Source organism: Schistocerca nitens, chromosome 1 (assembly GCF_023898315.1).
Source record: "Schistocerca nitens isolate TAMUIC-IGC-003100 chromosome 1, iqSchNite1.1, whole genome shotgun sequence".
Taxonomy (NCBI): domain Eukaryota; kingdom Metazoa; phylum Arthropoda; class Insecta; order Orthoptera; family Acrididae; genus Schistocerca; species Schistocerca nitens.
In genome coordinates this window covers 1236230342-1236254668 of record NC_064614.1, presented here as the reverse complement: position 1 = coordinate 1236254668, position 24327 = coordinate 1236230342, and the positions used below count along the sequence as shown (strand labels likewise).

General features: G+C 45.5%; 1 protein-coding gene across 1 annotated transcript in view; it reads right to left on the bottom strand.

Moving 5' to 3' along the window:
- LOC126201595 (putative ammonium transporter 1) overlaps window positions 1-24327 on the bottom strand; it is a 362485-nt gene that overhangs the window by 86002 nt on the left and 252156 nt on the right. The window contains exon 5 of the mRNA XM_049936797.1: window positions 833-1110. Coding sequence (XP_049792754.1) covers window positions 833-1110 — 278 coding nt within the window. The remainder of the gene's footprint in view (window positions 1-832; window positions 1111-24327) is intronic.

Genomic DNA, 24327 nt, shown 5'->3' with positions numbered 1-24327 from the left:
CGTTGAATTTAATCGTATTTCAAATCTTTGAATCAAATATGTGCAATCCATATTCTTATTAATAACTTGAAAAGATGTATTTTCGATATACTACTGAATTATAATTACTGTTCAGTATCAACGTAAGATACCTTAAAAATAGTAAAGGATAACTGTATCCGTTAGATATAGAATGATTTTTGTACACTTTTTGTCAAATGCAGTTCATGTAACAGCACACGCTTAGAAGATCTCCGGATCAGTTATAGCAAAACTAGGAATTTAGAATTTTGAAGCCGTTGGTAAAAATTTAGGCAAATGTCCGAGCACGAATCACAAAATTTTTTTTGCCTCATTCTGCGTTTTAGCTCCTTTTGGAGTTGATTATAATGCTTTGTTCGTCAGCAAAGAACATAATTTTTGTTTAATCAGTAATCAGGTTTAAATGGAGGGTCATTTGTGTGTAGCAAGATGAGAAGTGGTCCCAGAATTCAATCCTGTGGAACGCCAATAGTGATTTGTCCCCACTGAGAAGAGTATTCGTCATGGGAGTTGCGTGAGCTATCTAACATGACCATTTGCTTCGTATCAACTGAATACAAGGTGACCCATTTACTCATTGCATCTCGAAACCTTGAGCTTCAAGTATCTCAAAAATAACGTTGTGATTTTACAGACGGATGCCTTAGAAAGATAACAGAAAAACCCTGGAGGTAGGAGATCTTAGTTCAGATGCGACAACTGGTTGACGGTGTTATCAATAGTGTAGTAGACGTGGTACCTGAGACCACAGATGATACTGTGGCTGAATGAGAGGTGTACGTCTGCACCACGGCCTGCTCCCTCTGCTTACCGGTACGGAGTGCCCGGGAATGGGGCCCTTCGGGAGGGCAGCGACGGCGGAGTCGGCGGCCGGGGACCACTTGCCGGGGGCGGTGGAGGCGGCGGAAGCAGCGCGGAGGCAGCCCGGGAAGCGGCCGGCGCGGGGGCCGAGCACGGCGGCCGCCACCAGCGAGATGGCGCCCGCCAGCATGTGCACGGCGCCGCTGCCCGCGAAGTCGCGGTAGCCCAGCCGCTGCAGCCAGCCCTGCTCCGTCCACACCCAGTGCGACACCACCGGGTACAGGAAGCCTGCGGGCACCGGCTACGTTCTGCACACACTGGCACGGATTAACTCTGAGCAGTGTGGGGACTCACCACGGCGTCCGCATAAAAGTCCCAATGAGGCCAGATATCCTTTGGCTTCCTTTGAGGTTTTTTTTCGTTTTTGCCAACGTCTCCAAGTGCACAGGCTATAAAACTACTAATTACAGGTGCCCATGGTGGTCTCAGTACGATCCTACATGTGAGATCACAGATTGATACCTACCTACTGTCATATCACAGTCGTAAACGAAATTGCAAGTTTCCATCTGACACGGATAGTGGTCACGCAGGACCTGGCGGACCCAATGGTGCGTGCCTGCTGAGTCACGCCTCCAGCGGCTGTGGACTACGAGTGCTCTACGCTGCTGTGATACAGGACGGCTGGCAGCAGCCACTCAGCCCTCTTGCACTTGGAGCTTCACCGCTACAACACCATCATTCAAGCTTTGTACAACGAGCCTCATAGTAGTTGCTATTGTATGAGCTGCACTCTAATTCTTGCTGTATTCTTTGTAATGAGTCTTCGTTCGCTTGGAGAAATACAGGGTGACAACTATTGAACTTTATGAAATAAAATTGTCATAATTTCTGAAGGTTTGCGTTAGGACTTTCAAACTGCACAGTTGGCCGTGGGGCATGATGGGAATTAGTATGCGCATATTGATGTGTCGACAGAAGTGCCGACACAGTGTGGTTTGAGGAGACCGATATGCACGCTATAAGCTCACGCAGGATGGCGTGAGGTCTGAAACAGGATACGTAATGAATGCTATAAAGAAAAGTACGTAGCTTCTGGAATACTTAACTTTAATCCATCATTTGTATAAATCGTTCTTGATGAGACATGCTTCATACGATAACTATCAATTGCTATGGCGCCTTGCTAGGTCGTAGCCATTGACTTAGCTGAAGGCTATTCTAACTATCTGCTCTGCAAATGAGCGAGGCTTCGTCAGTGTGCATCGCTAGCTAAGTCGTCCGTACAACTGGGGCGAGTGCCAGGACGTCTCTCGAGACCTGCCGTGTGATGGCGCTCGGTCTGCGATCACTGACAGTGGCGACACGCGGGTCCGACATGTACTAATGGACCGCGGCCGATTTAAAGCTACCACCTAGGAATTGTGGTGTCTGGCGGTGACACCACACATATGGTTTGGTTTAGGGACAAGGCACACTTCCATTTGGATGGGTTCGTCAGTAACCAAAATTGGCGTTTTAGGAGACTGAGAATCCGCATTTCGTGACTATCAACTGTGCGGTGTGCCTTGTCCAGTCAAGGAATAATCAGTGCGGTATTCCTTGATGGCACAGTGACTAACGGTACATGAAGGTTTAGGAAGATGATTTCGTCCCCATTATTCAAAGTGACCCTGATTTCGACAAGATGTGGTTCATGCAAGACAGAGCTCGACACCATGGAAGCAGGAGAGTGTTCAGTGACCCGGAGGAGCTCTTTAGGGACCGTATTCTGGCTCTGGGCTACACAGAGGCCAATGGCATGGGTCTCTATTGGCCGCCATATTGTTCGGATCTGAACACATTTGAGTCCTTTTTGTGGGGCTGTGTTAAAGACGAGCTGTACAGCAATAACCCCAAAACCATTGCTGAGCTGAAAACAGCTCTTCAGGAGCTCATCGACAGCATCGATGTTCCGACGCTTCAGCGGGTCATGCAGAATTTCGCTATTGGTCTGTACCACATCATCGCCAATGATGGCAGGCATATCGAACATGTCATAACCTAAATCCGGATATCGGTAGTGACGTTTACATGATGAATAAGATGTGTGCACGCCGTAGTTTGTAACTGATTTACGTTTTTTTGCATACAGTTCAATAATTATCAACCTATACTAGCTAGATAACTCTTCTGTTCACTGTGTTATGTTGTTCACTAACAGTTTGTGTTCCTGTCCAGCTTTCCTACAACAGTTGCCGCACCACTCTGTCGCCCACTTCTCCTTACCGTTGTATACGATGTCACACACAGCACGACATTACTGAGATTTACCTGTAAACAGTGCAAAAGCAGTAAAGAAAACCGAGTAGACATTTAGAAGGGGATTAAAGTGCATCGAGAAAAAACAAAACAAAAATTGAGGTTTGTCAGTGACATCGTAATTGTGCCCAAGACAACAGTGGACTTTCAAGGGCAGTTGAACAGAAAGGATAGTGTTTTGAAAAAAATGTAGATATCCTCTTGCACTCTTACAAGGACACCCTTGAGTGCGAGGTCGCAAAAGCCCAATGATGTTTACGGCATTTGACGCTGCATATATTCTCTATCATGCAACCACAATATTGGCTGCCAATGACAATAGTGGGCGGGACAGGAGGTATGCAGTGATGAGCACAGAATGAGGCTACGGAGCCTGAAGTCAAGGAGTAACAACAGTGCTACAGTGCTAGTGGTGTTGATACAAAGCAGAGCAGTGGCAGCGATTAACAAAACAAACGTTACATTATATATATAAAACAACATTTTCCGAAGTCGAAATTTCGTCAAAAAGGAACCCAAGGAATTTTGCAGATTGAGAATGAAGTGGCAGATGAAATATTAACGATCCAGCAAGATGCATCAGTGGAATATGCGATTGCTGTATACGCTCGACTGTGCAGATAATGCACGTGAGGAGTACAAAGGTGACGATATGTACTCAACAAGTGAAAATGATGTAGAAACAGGTGTCGAGCGACGTAGGAAGACCGAGCGAGGTGGCACAATGTTTATCAAACTGGACTCGCAGTCGGGAGGACGACGGTTCAAACCCGCGTTCGGTCACCCAGAGTTAGGTTTTCCGTCGTTTCCCTAAAACGCTCTAGGCAAATGCCGTGATGGTTCCTTTGCAAAGGCACGGCCGATTTCCTTCCCCATCCTAGACACAGTCCGAGCTTGTGCTCCTTCTCTAATGACCTCAATGTCGACGGGGTGCTAAACCCAATCTTCCTTCCTCCCTTCCGGAAAGGAGGCCACGACTACCGCTCCAGTGGAACGTAGTGAAGGACTATCGTTGTCCAAGGCGCTGGTACTACACATAATTACGTATACGGAAAATCGTCCTAAGGATAGTACAAAAAAAAACAAAAAAAACACTTATGAACAGATTTCGAATAAGTCCGCTGCAATATGACTGTGTAGTGCATAAGAAAAACTACGGATATTCAACGTAGGAAGAGGCGCAATTGTTATAATAACTGGTGTTTGTAAGTTTCAAGGATGCGATATACAATTTACAGGATGTGCATGACAGTGGCCCACGACGTTATGCACATCAAATTGCGCGCAAGGGAAGCAGCGGATCCTTGTAGAACTTCAAACGATGCTACAGAACTGGAAGACGTAAGATAACGAAACTTCAAACAAAGCGTCAACTTGACGACGGACAGAAAACTGCGAAACGGGCCCGAAAATTTGTGCATGAGATAAACAAACTTATCCCATCGTTCAGAAAGGAATTTGTTTTCAACTCCGACCAGTCGGATTTTGAACGGTAAATGCATGTGAAACGAACCCTGCAAATTATAGGTAGAGTCGAATCAAGACCAACTAACATCAGTGCCGTAACGCATTTGTATACAGTTATGCCCACTGTTAATCTAAGCGATAAAATTGGCTGCAAAGTTATTTATTGTGCTGCGAGAAGTTGGAGATGCTCTATCCCCTACGATTCTTTCTCGTGCGCGAGATCTACTAAGGGCACTAAGGAAATATTTACGTCACAGCAAGCAAAAGTAGAAAAATGGGCGTAAGAGAACTACAACTGTGGCATGACCACTGCTTTTGGCCAATAGCTGGTCAAAATAACCTGCTTTTGATTGATTACTGGTCTGTGTATAAAAATTATACTCCTTTAGAGCAAGCTGTCCCTCCTGAAAAGTGTGTCACATTTCAATTCGAACCACCTGGAACCACTGGACAAATTCAGCCTCTGGACGTTTGTTTTTTCCGTGCCTATAAAAGATATTATTGCAATATCTGCAGCTACGGCTTAGCCAGTTTCACGATAAGCCCCACGACAGACGGTTTCGCATTCGGTTGCATGCCATCACATTCTATCAGTCTCATCATCCCGTTACACAGATATGATTCTAAATGCTTTCATCATGAATGGATACCTAGCTCAATGTTCTGCACGGTTTGTAACTGCGAAGGAGTTCGTCTTCGATCTTCACGGTGCGAACCTTTGTGATCACTGTGACGCGCCATTCTTCGTTCTGTGTTCATTGTGCAAGATAATGGTTTATTTTGAACATTTCTTGAATGTCGACATTGTCAAAAATGTGTGCGAAATCTTATGGGACTTAACTGCTAAGGTCATCAGTCTTTTAGCTTATACACTACTTAACCTAAATTAGCCTAAGGACAAACACACACACCCATGCCCGAGGGAGGACTCGAACCTCCGCCGGGACCAGCCGCACAGTCCATGACTGCAGCGCCTGAGACCGCTCGGCTAATCCCGCGCGGCACGACGATTTCCATTTTGTGAAATTTAATACATACGTTCCATAGAAGGTTGATCTTTGCACCTCGCATAGACTCATTTTCTGTCTCCCCGTGATGCACATGGTGACTTAATAGCAGGTACTATTTTCCTTTCCTAATTGTTAACACAACACTTTCAAATGAGTTTTACTGAGGACTGAACTTGCGACCTCGCTCTCAAAGGGTCCCTTGTTACACCACCTGCTAACTTGGACTTAACTGTTTGAATCTCATTACCTTTTCTCACTAAAATCGTCCTTGAATATTAAACAAACCTTATTCCCCCAGACAAATTGTAAAAATTGACGTTTATAGGCAAATTTTACCTCAAAATTTTCTGAATTTCAAAAGCGTAAAATTAACAATCAAATCGTTTTGTTTCTGTGGCCTTCTTATTAAGTGACTACTGTGCTGATAAAGCCGTCCTCTCACGGGAAAACGCGAGTGAACATGGAGATGGTGGCGGACGTCACAGCGTGAAATTCCACGTCCCACTACATTGCGGAGGCTGACGAAAAGAATCTGGCATGTCAGATTTTTGCCTCGTGGAGAGGAACGTAGACAGTGAGATGCGACATCGTTTTACGTCACAAGCAGCACATAGGAGCCGAGATATTGTATGGCACTAAACATCGTATTTGATGGATTTTCTTTCTCATAGAGTACGTAGTATAAGTTGTTTCAAAGCATCAGAAAATTGAGGACTGTCGAAACCGCGTCGTTCTAGCTACGATGGGTTGTAATAAAATGAAGGGAAAGTACATGTCGGTAGGTAAAAGCTTCCTGTAGTTGATGTTTTTTAGTGCTACAACTTGTATGCTACGGAAGTATCCCGTTTCATTGTTATGGCGCAATAATGATCTATCAAAAGCGCGTCTTTTTGGTACAATTTCCATATTGAATATCAAATAATGACGTAATGTAGGTGCAATCCCTAATAGTGTATGCCAGACAAAGAAAGCTAGTCTCTCTGTTGGAGCTGTAGTGCAGAAGATCAGAAGATAGTGCCGTGGGTTATAGTGCAGATCAGAAGATAGTGCCGTGGGTTATAAGTCACGAAGAAAGGAGGAGCAGGTTCGAGTCTACCTCCTTCCAATTTGTTTTTTCACTTTTCGTTTTCTAAAAGGTTTTGGATCTTTATTATTAATTTAACAGAAGTATTATCTCAAAAATCGATGTTATTTATTATAAATCCTCCTGAGAGATGATGCATAAATATTCGGTCAGACCTTGATAAGATTTCAACGGCAACTTGCAACTTGCTGTAAATGTTCAGAAATGTAAAATTTGCACTTCACAAAACGAAAACACGTGTTATCCTATGACTATAATATCAATGAGTCACTGTTATAATCGGCCAACTCATAGTAATACGTAGGTGTAACACTTTATAGGGATTTGAAATGGAATAATAAGTGCAGTCGTGGGTAAAGCAGGTGATATACTTTGGTTTAGTGGTAGAATACTGTGGAAGTGCAATCACTCTACAAAAGAGATTGCTTAAAAATCACTCGTACGATCGGTTCTACAATATTGCTCAAATGTGTCGGACGCGTACCAGATAGCACTAATACAGGATATTTCTCGTATACAGAGAAGGGCAGCACAAATGGTCACAGGTTTGTTTAATCCACGGGAGAGCGTCACGGAGATATTGAAGAAACTGAACTGGAAGACTATTTAAGATAGGCGTAAACTGTCCCAAGGAAGTCTATTAACAAAGTTTCAAGAACCGCCTTTAAATGATGTGTCTAGGGATATGCTACAATCCCTAGGTATTGCTCACATAGGGATCGTTAGGGCCAGTCGGAGTGGCCGAGCGGTTCTAGGCGCTACAGTTTGGAACCGCGCGACCGCAACGGTCGCAGGTTCGAATCCTGCCTCGGGCATGGATGTGTGTAATGTCCTTAGGTTAGTTAGGTTTAAGTAGTTCTAAGTTCTAGGGGACTGATGACCTCAGATGTTAAGTCCCATAGTGCTCAGAGCCATTTGAACCATTTTTAGGGATCGTCAGGATAAGATTAGAATACTAACTGCACGCACAGAGGCATACAAACCATCATTCTTCCTGCACTCCATACGCGTGAATGGAACAGGAAGAAACCCTAATAACTGGTACAATGGGGCGTGCCCTCTGCCATGCACCTCACGGTGGATTGCAGAGTATATATATACAGGTAGATAAGTAATGTATTTGATGCAATTCTTGTTGCAAAGGCGAACGAGTGGAACATTTCCCCAGTGGCCAGAAATCTTAACGTGGCTGCCATTTTACGTCTGAAAGTCTTTGCAATTATGAAACATTCTGTAAAATATATACACGTATCCCGAGGTTTATGAACTGCTCATGTTTTTATCTTGCCTGTAAATATGCTTGCCTGTAATATGAAATAACGAAACTAAACTCGATCTTGATATCTATATGATGAAGTACATTTTTTCAGTGTGTTGGTAGTCAGTACAACATCGAGGATAGGATGTTAGGCATGTACAAACTGACAGTAGACACTACTCCTTAACTATATTCAATTTAAAACCGAAAATGAGTCGAAAATTCAACTGAGTTAACGACTACTAGTTTGTATCTCAGATCGCTGTGCAGCATTACGTAGTGTTCCTCTTCCAGCAATTTGCTGTTCAAGCCATCGGCGAGACCAGAGTCTCCTACGTGATTCTCTCCGCCCTTCTTCGACAGTCGCTAACAGAACTAATACACCTACTTTACGCGTGTACATTTTCGTAAGAAAAGTGTGTGGTCTGCAGGGCAAGTAAAACCGACAACTGCCGCTTGAGAGCGCTGAGAGCGCAAACCACGTTAACCAGCTCGTCCCGTGTGCTGGCTTGAGGTCGGGTGTCCCGTCCGCGTCCACGTTAACGTTACCTGCCTCTTCCCTTGTGACGACGACTTAAGGATAAAATTTAGATCGAATTATTAACGTAATTAGTTATTGGATCCATTTTCTCTCATTAGTCTCACTTGAAAGTCTAATTTACTAACGCTGACAAAATAACAAAAAATTGAAAAAATCTGACCAACTACGATTATGGCGCAAGAGGGCGAGAGGATATTTAAAATCTCACGCGCGTGCATCCCTAGTGGGTTGAGTGGCTTTTTGAGGCCAATTTGAGGTTCTTTACCAGCCTGAAAGACCACAAACTTTTTATCTCGATTTTCCGTACGACGCTGTGTTACATTTCAAACACTTATTCTTTCCACCATATACAATTAGTATAGCTAAGGAAAGAGTTGCTTAGAGAGCACTTTTTCGGAATTCATGTGGGTCAAGACGGTATGCTGAACGGTTTCAGAAACATCTGAGGTGAACACCTTAGATGACTTACCTTGTACACGAGGCCTGTTCAGAAAATCCCTGAACTTTTTTCACAGAATTTTTCTACACTATCCTTTTACTTATCGTGCATGTCTCCTTCGAAATACTCTCCTCTGCAATTGATACACCGCTACCAACGCCATATCCACTTCCAGAAGCAGTCCTGGTACGCCTCTTGCTGGATCGCGCAAAGCGCCGACTGCGAATTTTCTTTTATCTGGATTATCATTACAAATCTTCGTGTTTTCAGTAGGGTTTTCAACTTTGGAAATATAAAAATGTTAGCAGGGACCCGGTCTCGAGAGTACAAAGGATGAGGCAGCACAGTGATTTCGTTTTTTGCGCAGTAATCACTCACCAAGAGGAATGAATGTGCTGCTGCGTTATCGTGATGCAAGAGCCACGAATTCTCTCGCAACATTGCAGGCCATTTCCTTCTCACATTTTCTCGCTGGAGTTACAACACCTCCCGATAGTCCCATCGATTAACAGTTTGTCCTTGTCTCACAAATTCGTGATGAACTAATCATTCAATGTCAAAGAAAACCTTTGACATTTGACCTGACATGACGAGCGATTTTTTGTTCTTGGAGAACCTTTGCCCACCCATTGTGGAGATTGAACCTTGGTGTCAACATCATAACCGTAGACCCACATCTCATTACGAGTTATGACTCTCTTAAGGAACATCTCGTTCTGATCCAAAATCTGTGCACAGATTGCTACACGAAGGTCTTTCTGGTCTTGACTTACGAACTTGGCGGCAACATGATGCTTTAAAAAAAATGGTTCAAATGGCTTGACTTACTAACTTGGCGCCAACATGATGCTTTAAAAAAAATGGTTCAAATGGTTCTGAGCACTATGGGACTTAACTTTTAAGGTCATCAGTCCCCTAGAACTTAGAACTAATTAAACCTAACTAACCTAAGAACATCACACACATCCATGTGCGAGGCAGGATTCCAACCTGCGACCGTAGCGGTCGTGCGGTTCCAGACTGTAGCGCCTAGAACCGCTCGACCACCCTGGCCGGCCATGATGCTTTCCGAGATGTGTCAGGATTTCATGACATGATCCAGCTGAAATGTTAAATTCTTCTGCAATCTCTCGGGCAGTCAGTCTTCAAAGGGCATGTACAAGTTCGTTGGCATTCCTGACATGAGCGTCGTCGGTAGACGCCTAAGGGCGTCCTGAACGAGGGTCGTCTTTAACATCCGTCCGACCATTTTTAAACCGTGTGAACCATTCGTAACACCGAGCACGGCTTAAACACTCATCACCGTAGGCTTTCTGCATTATTTGGTGTGTCTGCGTAAAGGTTTTCTCACAGGCCTATATCACTAACGTCTATTTGCAGTAGGGTTTTGGAACATATACTGTATTCGAACATTATGAAGTACCTCGAAGAAAACAATTTATTGACACATAGTCAGCACGGTTTCAGAAAATATCGTTCTTGTGACACACAGCTAGCTCTTTATACCTATCAAGTAATAAGTGCTATCGACAGGGGATGTCAAATTGATTCCATATTTTTAGATTTCCAGAAGGCTTTCGACACCGTTTCTCACAAGCGCCTTCTAACCAAACTGCGTGCCTACGGAGAATCGCCTCAGTTGTGCGACTGGCTTCGTGATTTCCTGTCAGAAAGGTCACAGTTCGTGGTAATAGACGGAAAGTCATCGAGTAAAACAGAAGTAATATCCGGCGTTCCCCTAGGAAGTGTTATCGGCCGTCTATTGTTCCTGATCTACGTATATTAACGACATAGGAGACAATCTGAGTGGCCGTCTTACATTGTTTGCAGATGATGCTGTCATTTACCGTCTTGTAAAGTCATCAGATGATCAAAACGACTTGCAAAATGATTTAGATAAGATATCTGTATGGTGCGAAAAGTGGCAATAGACCCTGAATAAAGAAAAGTGTGAAGTTATTCACATGAGTACCAAAAAGAAATCAGCTAAATTTCGATTACGCGATAAGTCACACAAATCTGAAGGCTGTAAATTCAACTAAATACTTAGGGATTACAATTACAAATAACCTAAATTGGAACGATCACATAGATAATATTGTGGGTAGAGCAAACCAAAGACTGCGATTCATTGGCAGAACACTTAGAAGGTGCAATGGGTCTACTAAAGAGAGTGCTTACACCACGCTTGTCCGCCCTATTCTGGAGTATTGGTGCGCGGTGTGGGACACGCATCAGCTGGGACTGACAGATGACATCGAAAAAGTACAAAGAAGGGCAGCTCGTTTTGTATTATCGCGAAATAGGAGAGATAGTGTCACAAACATGATACGTGAATTGGAGTGGCAATCATTGAAACAAAGGCGTTTTTCGTTGCGACGGGATCTTCTCATGAAATTTCAATCACCAGTTTTCTCCTCCGATTGCGAGAACGTTCTGTTGGCACCCACCTACATAGGGAGAAATGATCATCACGATAAAATAAGAGAAATCAGGGCTCGCACAGAAAAATTTAAGTGCTCGTTTTTCCCGCGTGCCGTTCGAGAGTGGAGCGGTAGAGAGACAACTTGAAGGTGGTTCACTGAACCCTGTGCCAGGCACTTTGTTGTGAATAGCAGAGTAATCACGTAGATGCAGATGTAGATTTTGTTGAACAGGCCTCACATGCAGATGCGCATGCAGAGTCTGGCGTGAGACACTGAACGGTACCGTGTGCTCGTGATGGAAGGGGCGCTGTGGTCGCGCCCGCCGTTAGCTGTCTCATAACTTGGCGTGGACACAAGCTGCGCTGGGCACACCTGTAACTGCTCATTGTTCTGAGGTGAGGGTGCAACCGCGTGGAGACGGAGACGTGAAAGAGCAAGGGTACGCTCATAACGGCGTGGCTGGCTGCATCGACTGCAACTCATCACTGGAGCGGTCTGGTAATGCGACGATTCCGTACGGTTTCCAGGACGGGGCTTTTAACTTAGTTACTTGTTTCCTTCACGAAGACGAAAAGTAATACGTGAATAGCTAATATATTTGAAAAAAAAACTTATGTTTGAGAAAAGTGTCTTACCTATTACCGCAAACAGCTTTTCTGTCTCGATGAGCGACTTCAAAATTAACAACTGTTAGAAAAGCGTACCAGTTACCTAACTTTTGCATAAGAGATAGTTAAATTCACTGTTAAAATTTATCAAATCGCTAAAGATACGAGGGTTGGAACTTAAATAGTGGTTACTATTTATTCACAACCGATACAAAAGAGTTACATGTTTGCACCTGTTACTGTCCTTCAAAGTAGTCACCAGCGTTCTTTAGAACCTGTTGCCAGCGATGTGAAGGGCGTAGTATACCGTTAGCAGAGCCTGTTCTGTTGATGGTGCGAATGGAGCGGTCTAGTGCATGTCGAATCTCTGAAACAGTTCTGAAGCAAATGCCACGAAGCGGTTCCTTCATCTTCGGAATCAAACCAAAGTCACAAGGACTTAAGTCCGGGGAGTATGGTGGATGGTACAGTACTTCCCAGTCCCATCGTCCGAACAGAGCAGCCACAGCTTACGCTATATGCGCCCGCGCATTGTCGTGCAAAATGATGTGTGGGTTGCGCAGAAAGTGTCGCCGCTTCTTTCGCAAAGCTGGTCGCAGGTGATGCTCCAGAGCTCCAGCATGGTGAAAGTTATGGTGATTCTCGTGTACGACTGTGATGGTGTTATCCTAACGCATTACGTTCCTCCGCAGGAGACCGTCAGTGCAAAGTATTACTGTTCGTTTTTGGAGCATCACCTCCGACCAGGTTTGCGAAAGAAGCGGTGACACTTTCTGCACAACCCACCCATTATTTTGCACGACAATGCGCGGACGCATACAGCGCAAGCTGTGGCTGCTCTGTTCGGTCGATGGGACTGGGAAGTACTGTACCATGCACCTAAGTCCTTGTGACTTTGATTTTATTCCGAAGATCGAGGAACCACTTCGTGGCATTCGCTTCAGAACTGTTCCAGAGATTCGACAGGCAGTAGTCTGCTCCATTCGCACCATCAACAGAACAGGCTCTGCTAACGGCACACTACGCCTTCCACATAGCTGGCTTCGGGTTCTAAAGAACGCTGCTGACTACTTTGAAGGACAGTAACAAGTGCAAACATGTAACTCTTTTGTATCGGTTGTGAATAAAAAGTTGCCACTATTTAAGTCCCAACCCTCGTATTTTGTGCTGCTTTGCCCTGAGCAGCCACTTAGATAGGAAATGGAACAGCACCATTACACTTTCACTACTAATCATTTATTGCTGAAGTAGATTGCTTAAAATGACGTTGTTTTGTAATTGATATGACCATATGAGTATCGAGTACGAGCAACTGTGCTGACGCGATTCAGTGAGTGCGTGGGTCGCATTACGTTATTGTAAATTCTACTTCTGAGAACATGTGTTCAAATCGAAGTAGTTTCGACATATTGATCCGACATACAGCGATGTGACTGGCGCTGACATTTAAAATTAAATGTGTTATCCATTTGTGCCGATGTGTCATCAATGACGGTTTTACTGACGAATTAAATTTAAATGTATAACGGGCAATCAAAACGTTTTTGAGGGCGTCGTTGCATACTCCGATGCGGGTATACAAGAACCGACGTGTAGGCAAGGGGTTAGTGTTGCTCTCGTGTCTTTCCGACGTGCTTGTGGTAAATGCGGAAACGTGAACTACGGCGATGTTATTAGTAAATGCGTCCAAACAGGACTAATATGCAGTTATTCTTTTGTTGGCTGTCGGACATATACCGGCAGGCGTCCGTCGGATAACAAAGAACGTGTATGGTGCAGCTTGTCAATCGAAAACCGCCGTTGAGGAATAATGCGACAAGGGGTGCAACTGCTCCATGATAAGGCACGTCTCTATATCGCAGTTTTCGTAACGGGGAAGTTGCGCCAACTCAAGTGGCAGACACTCGAGCACCCGCCCAATAGTCCTGGTCAAACGATTGTCACACCTTCGGTCCCTTAACAGAAGCCTTGAACGGCCGAAGATCCCTGTCCGAAGATGATGTCCACCACGCAGCTACGGACTTTTTCACGCAACACGACACGGCGTTTTCCTGGTGCATCGGTGGGACGATTGCCTCAAAAAAAAAAAAAAAAAAAAAAAAAAAAAAAAAAAAAAAAAAAAAAAAAAAAACAGCGTTTTTGTCTGATTCGCATACTAGTTCTGGACCGTACGGCCTTCGAACGGAAACTTCTTATCACTCGTTATGCGGGGTGATTCTTGTAAACGTTTAAAAACCTCAGGAGCGACCTAGATGACACTGAGGTAAGTAATTGAAAATAAGACAAATGGGGCCGCAAATGTCGGGAAATACCCCAAAAGTGGACGACAAATGTTGAACATATGACGTCACCAGATGACACAACAGGCCGCACATAAAGCGATTGGGCTTTTGGATCATACCCTTCCGAGCAGGGGGCAGTGCCATACTTTCCTCCGCTAGGTTTCTCGGTTTTCGACCATCTATTGTAAATGGCATCTGTTGTAGACATATAAAATTATTGTCAGCGCCTTAATCAAGGAAAATGGTCTGTTGTAGACATAGAAGTTACAGAATTATTGCCCTCGCTATAACCAAGCAAAAGTTGTTCTTATTTTTTCTTTCGTTTTGTTCCTCCCCCCTTTTCTATGTCCCCTCCCTCCATTGCTCCCCCCCTTTTTTCTTTCCCTCTCCCCCACTTTTTCACCCTCATCGGTCCGGGTCCTCACCCCCCCCCCCCCTCCCCATCAGCCGCCGCGTCGCCTCTATACTGCTGTTTTAAGTGAGTGTTCAGTGTTGTGCATACCCTGTCAGTGTTGCCACCATACTGTCGCTGATTGTGTTTTTTATCTCGTGCGAATAGAAATCAGACTGTCGCCGTGTTTTTTAATTGTGACTGTCTATTTACTATGTTTTTTTATCGGCATCACCGACCGTTTGTTTTTATATTTTCTTCGCATCTTTCTCTCCATATTTCAGTTTTTAACATCCACCGTTTTCTCGCCTGCTTTTATTCTTCTCATGTCTTCTGATTCTGTTTTTTAACTTTTCTGTAGGCTGCAGAGCGGCGTATTGTGCTGCTGGTAGCCCACCCGCACTCTGGGGGGAGGGGGGCAGGAATCGAAATCGAATAAAGAACAAAAAATTGTTCACCCATTTTTTGCTTACCGACTTTATTTATTGAGCACACGAAGATCATTTACTGGCAGCGATGCAATTCGGAAGCATATACTTACTAACATGTAACGCAGTATTGTAGGTTTTTTTTGTACTGTGCAATTAACCAGTGGAGAGCCCGAGACCCGTAAATAAAATAATGAGTATTATCGAAATGTAAACACATAATTGTCTAACGCAGTGCAGAAAAAAAAAATACTGGCTGCCAGACGGAAGAATCGAACATTGAGCGCCACGCACTGAAGTCGTGCATGTTGGGTCGGTTGACTTGGTTTGGGATGATCAGGTGCGACAAACCGACAGATTCCACTGCTGCAGGTGCAGCGACGTGAATCATCTGGTGACGTCACATATTCAACATTTGACATCCACATTTGGGGTATTTCCCGAAATGTGCGGCCCAAGTGTCATCCGCATCAGAGCTGAAACACACTTTAGCACATGCCATCACGTAAAAGATCTACAATTTTTAATGGTTCACTACTGGACTGGTCGCGGGACCTTGATGGATTGAACATACACCGTGATTCTTATTAACGTTTAAAAACAACCGAAGCGACTTAGATGACTATGAGGCAAGTAATTTAATATAATATGACGCAGGCGAATACCGAAATTAAATTACTTGCCTCATAGTCATCTAAGTCGCTTCGGTTGTTTTTAAACGTTAATAAGAATCACGGTGTATGTTCAATCCATCAAGGTCCCGCGATCAGTCCAGTAGTGAACCATTAAAAATTGTAGATCTTTTACGTGATGGCATGTGCTAAAGTGTGTTTCAGCTCTGATGCAGATGTCTCTTATTCTGATACTCTAGTTGTGACGATGGCTGCCCATAGATCTGCTTAAAGCACTGCTTAGCTCGACAAACTGAAGGATGAGACTTGGAACACAAAAGCGCATTTTGGAATCCCTTATGTTGCTGAATGTACAGGACGTTTTTATTTTTTATTCAATTGCGTTCTTCCTCCAGAGACAACAGTTACACGAACTATAAAAGATCACGTTAGTGTTCCATTTTTAATTTTCCTCCGTTGACGTTTTCCTCCTAAGTAGAGCAGAGCACACGTAACTTGGCAGGGTTATAGATAAGGGCTGACATTCGTTTAAAAGACCAAATTTCGTCTACGACGATCACCGAACTCGGATTGGGGAACGATGGGGAAAGGGAATCGACCGTGCCCTCCTGAATGGAAACGTCCAGGTATTCGCCTCACGCGATTTAGGAAATTCACGCCAAACCTAAATCAGGATTGTGGGGCGAGGATGTGAAACACCGTCATTTCGAATCCTGCTCAACCTTCTCAGGGTGGACAACCCGACAGTGACTTTCTGATAGCGATAATGACTCAAGCGATGAATGTGACTACGATTTGATTGGAAAATGTAAAATATCGAATGAAACATTTAAATACGGAAATTTCGACTTTGCATTTGTTAACAGTGATCTCAAAATACCTTGTGTCCTAAGTTTTACTCTGATCCGCTAAATTTATAATTTTTGATCCGCCGAATCGGAACCGCCATTTTGAATTTTGTTATTCCGACACCGAATTCGCAATCAGCGACCCTAAAATTTTTAAAAGGACTACAGTTTTGTAGAATTTTATATCCATTTCTTTGTTATGTCTAGGTTTTGATGCAAGTTGGCCCGCTGTGCGTTGGTACTATCCAAGGGCGCCCATACGATAGTTTGCAGGGGTGGGGGTGGGGGTGCTATACCTCGGGGTATGGAGTATTTTTAATATTTTCCAAGACGGATGGCGACTTGTAAATATCAATAAAAAAGTTCAAATTCTGGCCCTGTTAAAAACCTACGTAGCACCGACTTTTAAATCATTTCCCTGAAAGAAAAACACCTGGATACAGTATCTTTTCGTTTCCCTGAGAGCTAGAGGGGGAAAGGGGGGGGGACTTGGAGCTTGCCTTCGGACATCCACACTTGATACTGTCTGCAAATTATTCCACGAATGTACGTGCCGACTCGCAGAGATGACAGGAAGCTGTAGCTTGTTTTTCTGAAGTCGCTATCTTGTTCGCTTCCAGTCAAAGCAAACATGAGAAAGACAACAAAAGTAGAAGACAATAGGACTTAACGCAACAGTTGTATGGTTGCAAACACTACGCTTTATTTTACGTAACTGTTTCCTTACCGTATGCAACGTTCATTGTCTAACTTACACGGATGAGCCAGCCACAACGACCACCTGATAAATAGCGTGTTAGTTCGCATTTTGAACACAATACAGAAGCGATTCTCCCTGGCGCGGGTTCGACAAGTGCTTGGTAGGTTCGCCGAGGTATGTGGCATCAGACCTCCATGCACACGTCTTTGGACAGGGAGTTCGCGCTCGATAGCGCCCCAGATATGTGATCAGGCAATTTTCGTGGGCAAGACATAAACGAGAGTTCACTGTTGTTCACCACAAGCCACCGCTGAGCGATTCTGGCCCTGTGACAAAGACAGTTACGCCAATGTTAGGGAAGACATGAACCACGGAAGGATGCATGCGCTACGCTCTAACGTTCGCATTGTCTACAGCTGCCATGATACCGTCGATTACTACAATGGGTACTACGGAAGCCCAGTTGAATGCTGCCCCTATAGGTCTGCATCCATGCCGCGATGTACGTTACGAGCAGTTGTTCGTCTGGACACGACCATCGATCTGACGTAACAATAAAAACGTGATTCATGCGACCATGTGAAATGTCTCCACTCTCCGTAAGTCAGTGCCCACTACAATCTTACAGGATGACAGTTATTGAACTACATGAAAAAAACGTAAATTGTTTACAAACTACGGCATGCACACACTTTATTCAACATGTAAACGTAACTACAGATATTGGGACTTAGGTTATGGCATGTTCGATATGCCTGACATCATTGGCGATAATATGACGCAGGCGAATACCGAAATTCTGCATGACTCGCTGAAGTGTCGGAACATGGATGCTGTCGATGACCTCTTCACTAGCTGTTTTCAGCTCAGCAGTGGTTTTGGAGTTATTGCTGTACGCCTTGTCTTTAACATAGACCCACAAAAAGGAGTCGCATGTGTACATGTACGGACAATATGGCAACCAATCGAGGCCCATACCAGTGGCCTCTGGATACCCGAGAGCCAGAATGAGGTCCCCAAAGTGCTCCTCCAGAACATAAAACACTCTCCTGCTTCGGTGAGGCCGAGCTCCGTCTTGTATGAACCACATCTTGTCGAAACCAGGGTCATTTTGGATAACTGGGATGAAATCATCTTCCAAAACCTTCACGTACCGTTCGGTAGTCACCATACCATCAAGGAATATCGCACTGATTGTTCCGTGACTGGACATTGCGAACCACACAGTCACCCATTGAGGGTGAAGAGACTTCTCGATCGCGAAATGCGGATTCTCAGTCCCCCAAATGCGCCAATTTTGCTTAGTGACTAAACCACCCAAATGAAAGTGGCCTTGGTCGCTAAACCAAACAACAATGCGCATAGTAATTCCCATCATGCCCCGCAGCCAACCGTGCAGTTTGAACGTCCTAACGCCAATCGTTAAGAAGTTATGACGACTTTATTTAATATAGTTCAATAATTGTCACCCTGTAACGGACGATTTTATTGGGTCATGTACGCTGTTGCGGGAACCCACGTTCATCAGTTTGTGCCGAACGTTGCGCTCCTGCAGCAGAATAGTACTCTGTCGTCACATCTGCCACTGGTCGCCGCCCACCCTGATTTTTGGGAGTGGGAAAGTCTCCGATCTCCACGTTCAGTCATGCGGCGCGGACGTGCAACATCTTTTCGTCCACCTGTTGTTTCACCGTTCTTCAACCACTTTCCATACATACTCACGACAGTAGCACACGCCAACAACTAGCCAGATTCACTGTTTTTGAGATTATTGATCCCAGGCGCTGGTCCATAACAACCTGCCCTTTCTCAAGGTCGCCTAGTTGATTTCCCCATTTGCGAACTATATCGTCAGTAGAATGATGGCCTGTTCGTCTCTGCTGCGCTTAAACAGAGTGAACCAGAAATTCGCCGACGAAATGGATGAATGGCAACAGGCTGATTCCATATTTCTAGATTTCCGGAAGGCATTTGGCACGGTGTCCCACTGCAGGCTGTTGACGAAGGTACCAGTGTAACACCCCACCCGTCACTTATCTGGTTTTGGTGTGTGTTCACCCCAGGTATTTGACTAACAGATCAACAGAGAGTGCAAACCTGCCGCAATATCGGATAACGCAAAGAAAGTAATAAGGCCCTGTGACTCCTGATTGAACTGCGGTGGCAGTGTTGACATTAATTGATTCAGAATTGATCCCTTTTAATTAAAAAGGGGTGCACATTGATGTTATATTCAGCTATTGAACAACAGATGCAAATGTTGAACATAAAATTAATTAAGAAAGTGACTTGGGATTTCAACTACTTGATTGATAACAGATGCAGTCGATTAGCACAGATTTATTTTAACTCACGACCTTCAATCATCACATTACATGACTCTCCCAACAGGCAGTGGTAATAAATTGCGTTTGCGTGGATTAAAACGCGATAAATCAAAAGTAGTTCCTATCGACTGACCCAGGTGTAATGCAAAGTGCGAGAAGAATTCTACAATACACGGCCCATGAAACCCTTGTGGAAACTTTGCCGATGTGATCCAACAAATTAATCAGTGGCCGGAGCGGGCGCAATATCACCGAATACAGCGTGGCGGAGCGGCGTCGTTGTGTGGGCGTTGGCCGACCTCGTGGTGCTGCAAGGCTGCGCTCGTCTATTCACTCCTAGCTATCTTGCTCACTACATAGCTGAACCAAAACTTCCTATCTCCAAACTCAATCATTCCATTTGCTAAGTCCTAAACTGCAGAGATGCTCACTCTTTCTCAGGTAAGCTGAGTAAATCTTTCTCAGGTAAGCTGAGTAAAGAACGCCAAGTCTGCACTCTAGGCAAGCTGGGAACGGAAGACCTACGCTGAGACTTCTGCCAGTCCGCTCTTCGCCTCGGTTTCCCCTCCAACAAAATCACTTACGCCAATTGCAGCGCAAGTCGCGTTAATTATGAGTCGCTTCCCAGCACCGACCAATGCCTGCTCTGGGAAGTGAACAAATTCCCACAAAATTTCCCTTCCTCTCAACTTCTTCTATTTAGCTCCCCCCAGGCCACCCATCAAGGATAGCGTCTGCACAGAGTTTTCCGGAATTCTGACTCCCAGGAGAGTACTTCAAATTCCTTGGTCCTACGTTCCCATCGGAGGCCGGCGTATTTCATGCTGTCGCTCTTCACCTGATTTACTTCAGGCTCTGCGGACCGTGAATTCAGCGTGAAGTTGCTATAGTCACGAACATGCATATTTTGACCTCTGTTGACCGCTCCACTGTAGCTTTGCGCGGCTTTGTCGCACGTTTAACAGAAAACGGGACAATGGACATTTATCAACAGGTGTAAAAGTTCTCCGTCTGTTTCCCGGTACACCAGCATGGAATCGGGGTCAACCACCCACTCACTGTCACTCATCTTAAGGCGGCTGGAGGCCGCACACCGTTACCGCTTTCTCAGAGCTTGAGCCACCTTAAGCTGCCTATTGTCGCTCCCCTCAGCCGCTCCCCTGGCCGGCCACGGTCAAATACTTCTCTGAGGTAAACTAGCGTCCAGTAAAGCTACTCATTTCCACAAAGTTTTCATGTCGTGTGAATTACTTTAAAACCATCACCCGTCATTAATTATTCCACTACGTCCATACTATACCCTCTACAAGATGCATTGTGCCTTGTCAGTCATTTTGTTCAGCCCTACTGTTCGCTCAATGTGAGTTAGGTGATCTTTAATGACTTCCTGTAAGGGGCATAGTTCTTGCCATCTTACACCAGCATATGGAATAAGTTCACAGATATGTGAGTGGCTCGTAGACAGGGCGGGGAGCAACCTGCGGTTGTTTGCTGATGGAGCTGTGCTGTGCGGCAAGGTGTCGAAGTTGAATGACTATAGGAAGGTACAAGACCACTTAGGCGAAATTTCTAGTTCGTGTGGTGAATGGCAGCTAGCTATGAACGTGGAACAATTTAAGTTAATGGGGACGGGTAGAAAGAACAAACCTACAATGTTCAGGAACAGTATTACTTGCGTCCTGATTGACACAGTCAAGTCGTTTAAATATCTGGGCGAACGTTCCAAAGCGATATGAAATGGAACGAGCATGTGAGAACTGTGGTAGGTAAGGAGAATGGTCGACTTTGGTTTACTGGGAGAATTTTAGGAAAGTGTAGTTCACATGTGAAGATGACTGCATATAGGATGCTGGTGCGACCTATTCTTGAGTACTACTCGTGTGTTTGGGATTCGTACCAGTTCGGATTGAATGAAGACACCGATGCGACTGAGTGTGGGTTGCTAGATTTGTTACCGGTAGGTTCGAACAACACGTAAGTGTTACGGAGATGCCTCGGGAACTCAGATGGGAATCCCTGGAGCGAAGGAAACGTTCTTTTCGAGAAACAGTATTGAGAAAAATCTAGAGAAATGGCATTTGAAGCTGACTGCCGAACGATTCTATTGCCGCCAACATACATTGCGCGTAAGGCCCACGAGAATATGATATGAGAAATTAGGGCTCATTCAGAGGCATATAGATAGTCGTTTTTCCATCGCTCTATTTGCGCGTGAAACAGGGGAGGGAATGCACCGTACGGTGGCACGGTGGTTCTAGTAGTGGTACATAGTACGCTGCGCCACGCACCGTACTCTGGCTTGCGGAGTATCTATGCAGACGTAGATGTAGAAATTTCGGAGGCTGTTCCGGAATATTTAACGGATATTTTGGTATAAGGGACCCATAGACTCCGGTGGCTCGTTACACAGTACTAAATTACGTTTGATTTCTTACTCCTTGTCCGCAGCTCGTGGTCTTGCGGTAGTGTAGCTTCCCGCGCATGGGGTCCCGGCTTCGATTCCCGGCGGGGTCAGCGGTTTTTCCTGCCTCGAGATCACTGTGTGTTGTTGTGTCCTCATCATCATTCATCTCCATTACGGTCGGAGGAAGGTAATGGCAAACCACCTCCACTAAGACCTTACTAGTACAGCGGTGCGGGTCTCCCGCATCGTCCCCTACGCTCTTCGGAGTATGGGACATTCATCACCTTACTCGTCCGCCCCCGGTAGCTGAGTGGTCAGCGCGACAGAATGTGAATCCTCAGGGCCCGGGTTCGATTCCCGGCTGGGTCGGAGATTTTCTCCTCTCAGGGACTGGGTATTGTGTTGTCCTAATTATCATCATTTCATCCCCATCGACGCGCAAGCCGCCGAAGTGGCGTCCAATAGAAAGACTTGCACCAGGCGAACGGTCTACCCGACGGGAGGCCCTAGTCACACGACATTTCATTTCATCGCCTTACTCCTTGTATATGTATTACATTGAGCATAGCTGCACAACAGTGTATGCGCTGAATGTTTTTTTGGAAGTAAACTCGTTCCATTCACTGACGAACTTACTGTCGATAATAAGAATGTCTACTTTACCATTGGTCCCCAGTCTTGCATTCGGTCCTGCTCGGTGCTGCCTCGGGTTTGTTTCTCCGGCGGTGTCAGCTGCATTGTTAACAGCGATATACAGCTGTATGGATAAACTTACTGCTGAAGAATTGGCCGATATGCATGTCGTCTCTGGATTCACTGAACGGAATGGAAAAGCAGCACTATTACGCTACGCTCAGCTGTTCCCGTAGCGACAGCAACCAGATCACAGTAGTTTTGCATATTTACATAGGCGCCCACGAATAACCGGACCTTTTCGTTTTACTACGTTTTGGTGATTGCGTATTAAAAGTTTCTTCATTGTTGTGAAAATATTTTCGCAGAAACAAATCTGGTAACATAGTCGAATAAATCATAATTACGATATTACTCTGTAACGAGCCATCAGAGACTAAGGGTCCCTTGCACCAAAATATTCCGAAAATGTCCCCGAACAACCTACGAAAGTTGTTGGAGTTCTGGTTCACTATCTATACTTTCCTTACGACGTCACGTGCCCGCATCTGGTGTAGGTGGCATCCAGTGTTGCGGTGGGCGGTGGTCATGTTCATACCCATCAGAGTACGTCGGTCACTACAAAGGCAATGAAATGAAATACCGCAAAAAATACCAAGAAATTTATGACACTTGGCTTTGATTGTGAAATACATGATACTGTGTGATATACACTACTGGAAATGGAAAAAAGAACACATTGACACCGGTGTGTCAGACCCACCATACTTGCTCCGGACACTGCGAGAGGGCTGTACAAGCAATGATCACACGCACGGCACAGCGGACACACCAGGAACCGCGGTGTTGGCCGTCGAATGGCGCTAGCTGCGCAGCATTTGTGCACCGCCGCCGTCAGTGTCAGCCAGTTTGCCGTGGCATGCGGAGCTCCATCGCAGTCTTTAACACTGGTAGCATGCCGCGACAGCGTGGACGTGAACCGTATGTGCAGTTGACGGACTTTGAGCGAGGGCGTATAGTGGGCATGCGGGAGGCCGGGTGGACGTACCGCCGAATTGCTCAACACGTGGGGCGTGAGGTCTCCACAGTACATCGATGTTGTCGCCAGTGGTCGGCGGAAGGTGCACGTGCCCGTCGACCTGGGACCGGACCGCAGCGACGCACGGATGCACGCCAAGACGGTCCCGCACACCGTTAGGCCGTCTTCCGCTCACGCCCCAACATCGTGCAGCCCGCCTCCAGTGGTGTCGCGACAGGCGTGAATGGAGGGACGAATGGAGACGTGTCGTCTTCAGCGATGAGAGTCGCTTCTGCCTTGGTGCCAATGATGGTCGTATGCGTGTTTGGCGCCGTGCAGGTGAGCGCCACAATCAGGACTGCATACGACCGAGGCACACAGGGCCAACACCCAGCATCATGGTGTGGGCAGCGATCTCCTACACTGGCCGTACACCACTGGTGATCGTCGAGGGGACACTGAATAGTTCACGGTACATCCAAACCGTCATCGAACCCATCGTTCTACCATTCCTAGACCGGCAAGGGAACTTGCTGTTCCAACAGGACAATGCACGTCCGCATGTATCCCGTGCCACCCAACGTGCTCTAGAAGGTGTAAGTCAACTACCCTGGCCAGCAAGATCTCCGGATCTGTCCCCCATTGAGCATGTTTGGGACTGGATGAAGCGTCGTCTCACGCGGTCTGCACGTCCAGCACGAACGCTGG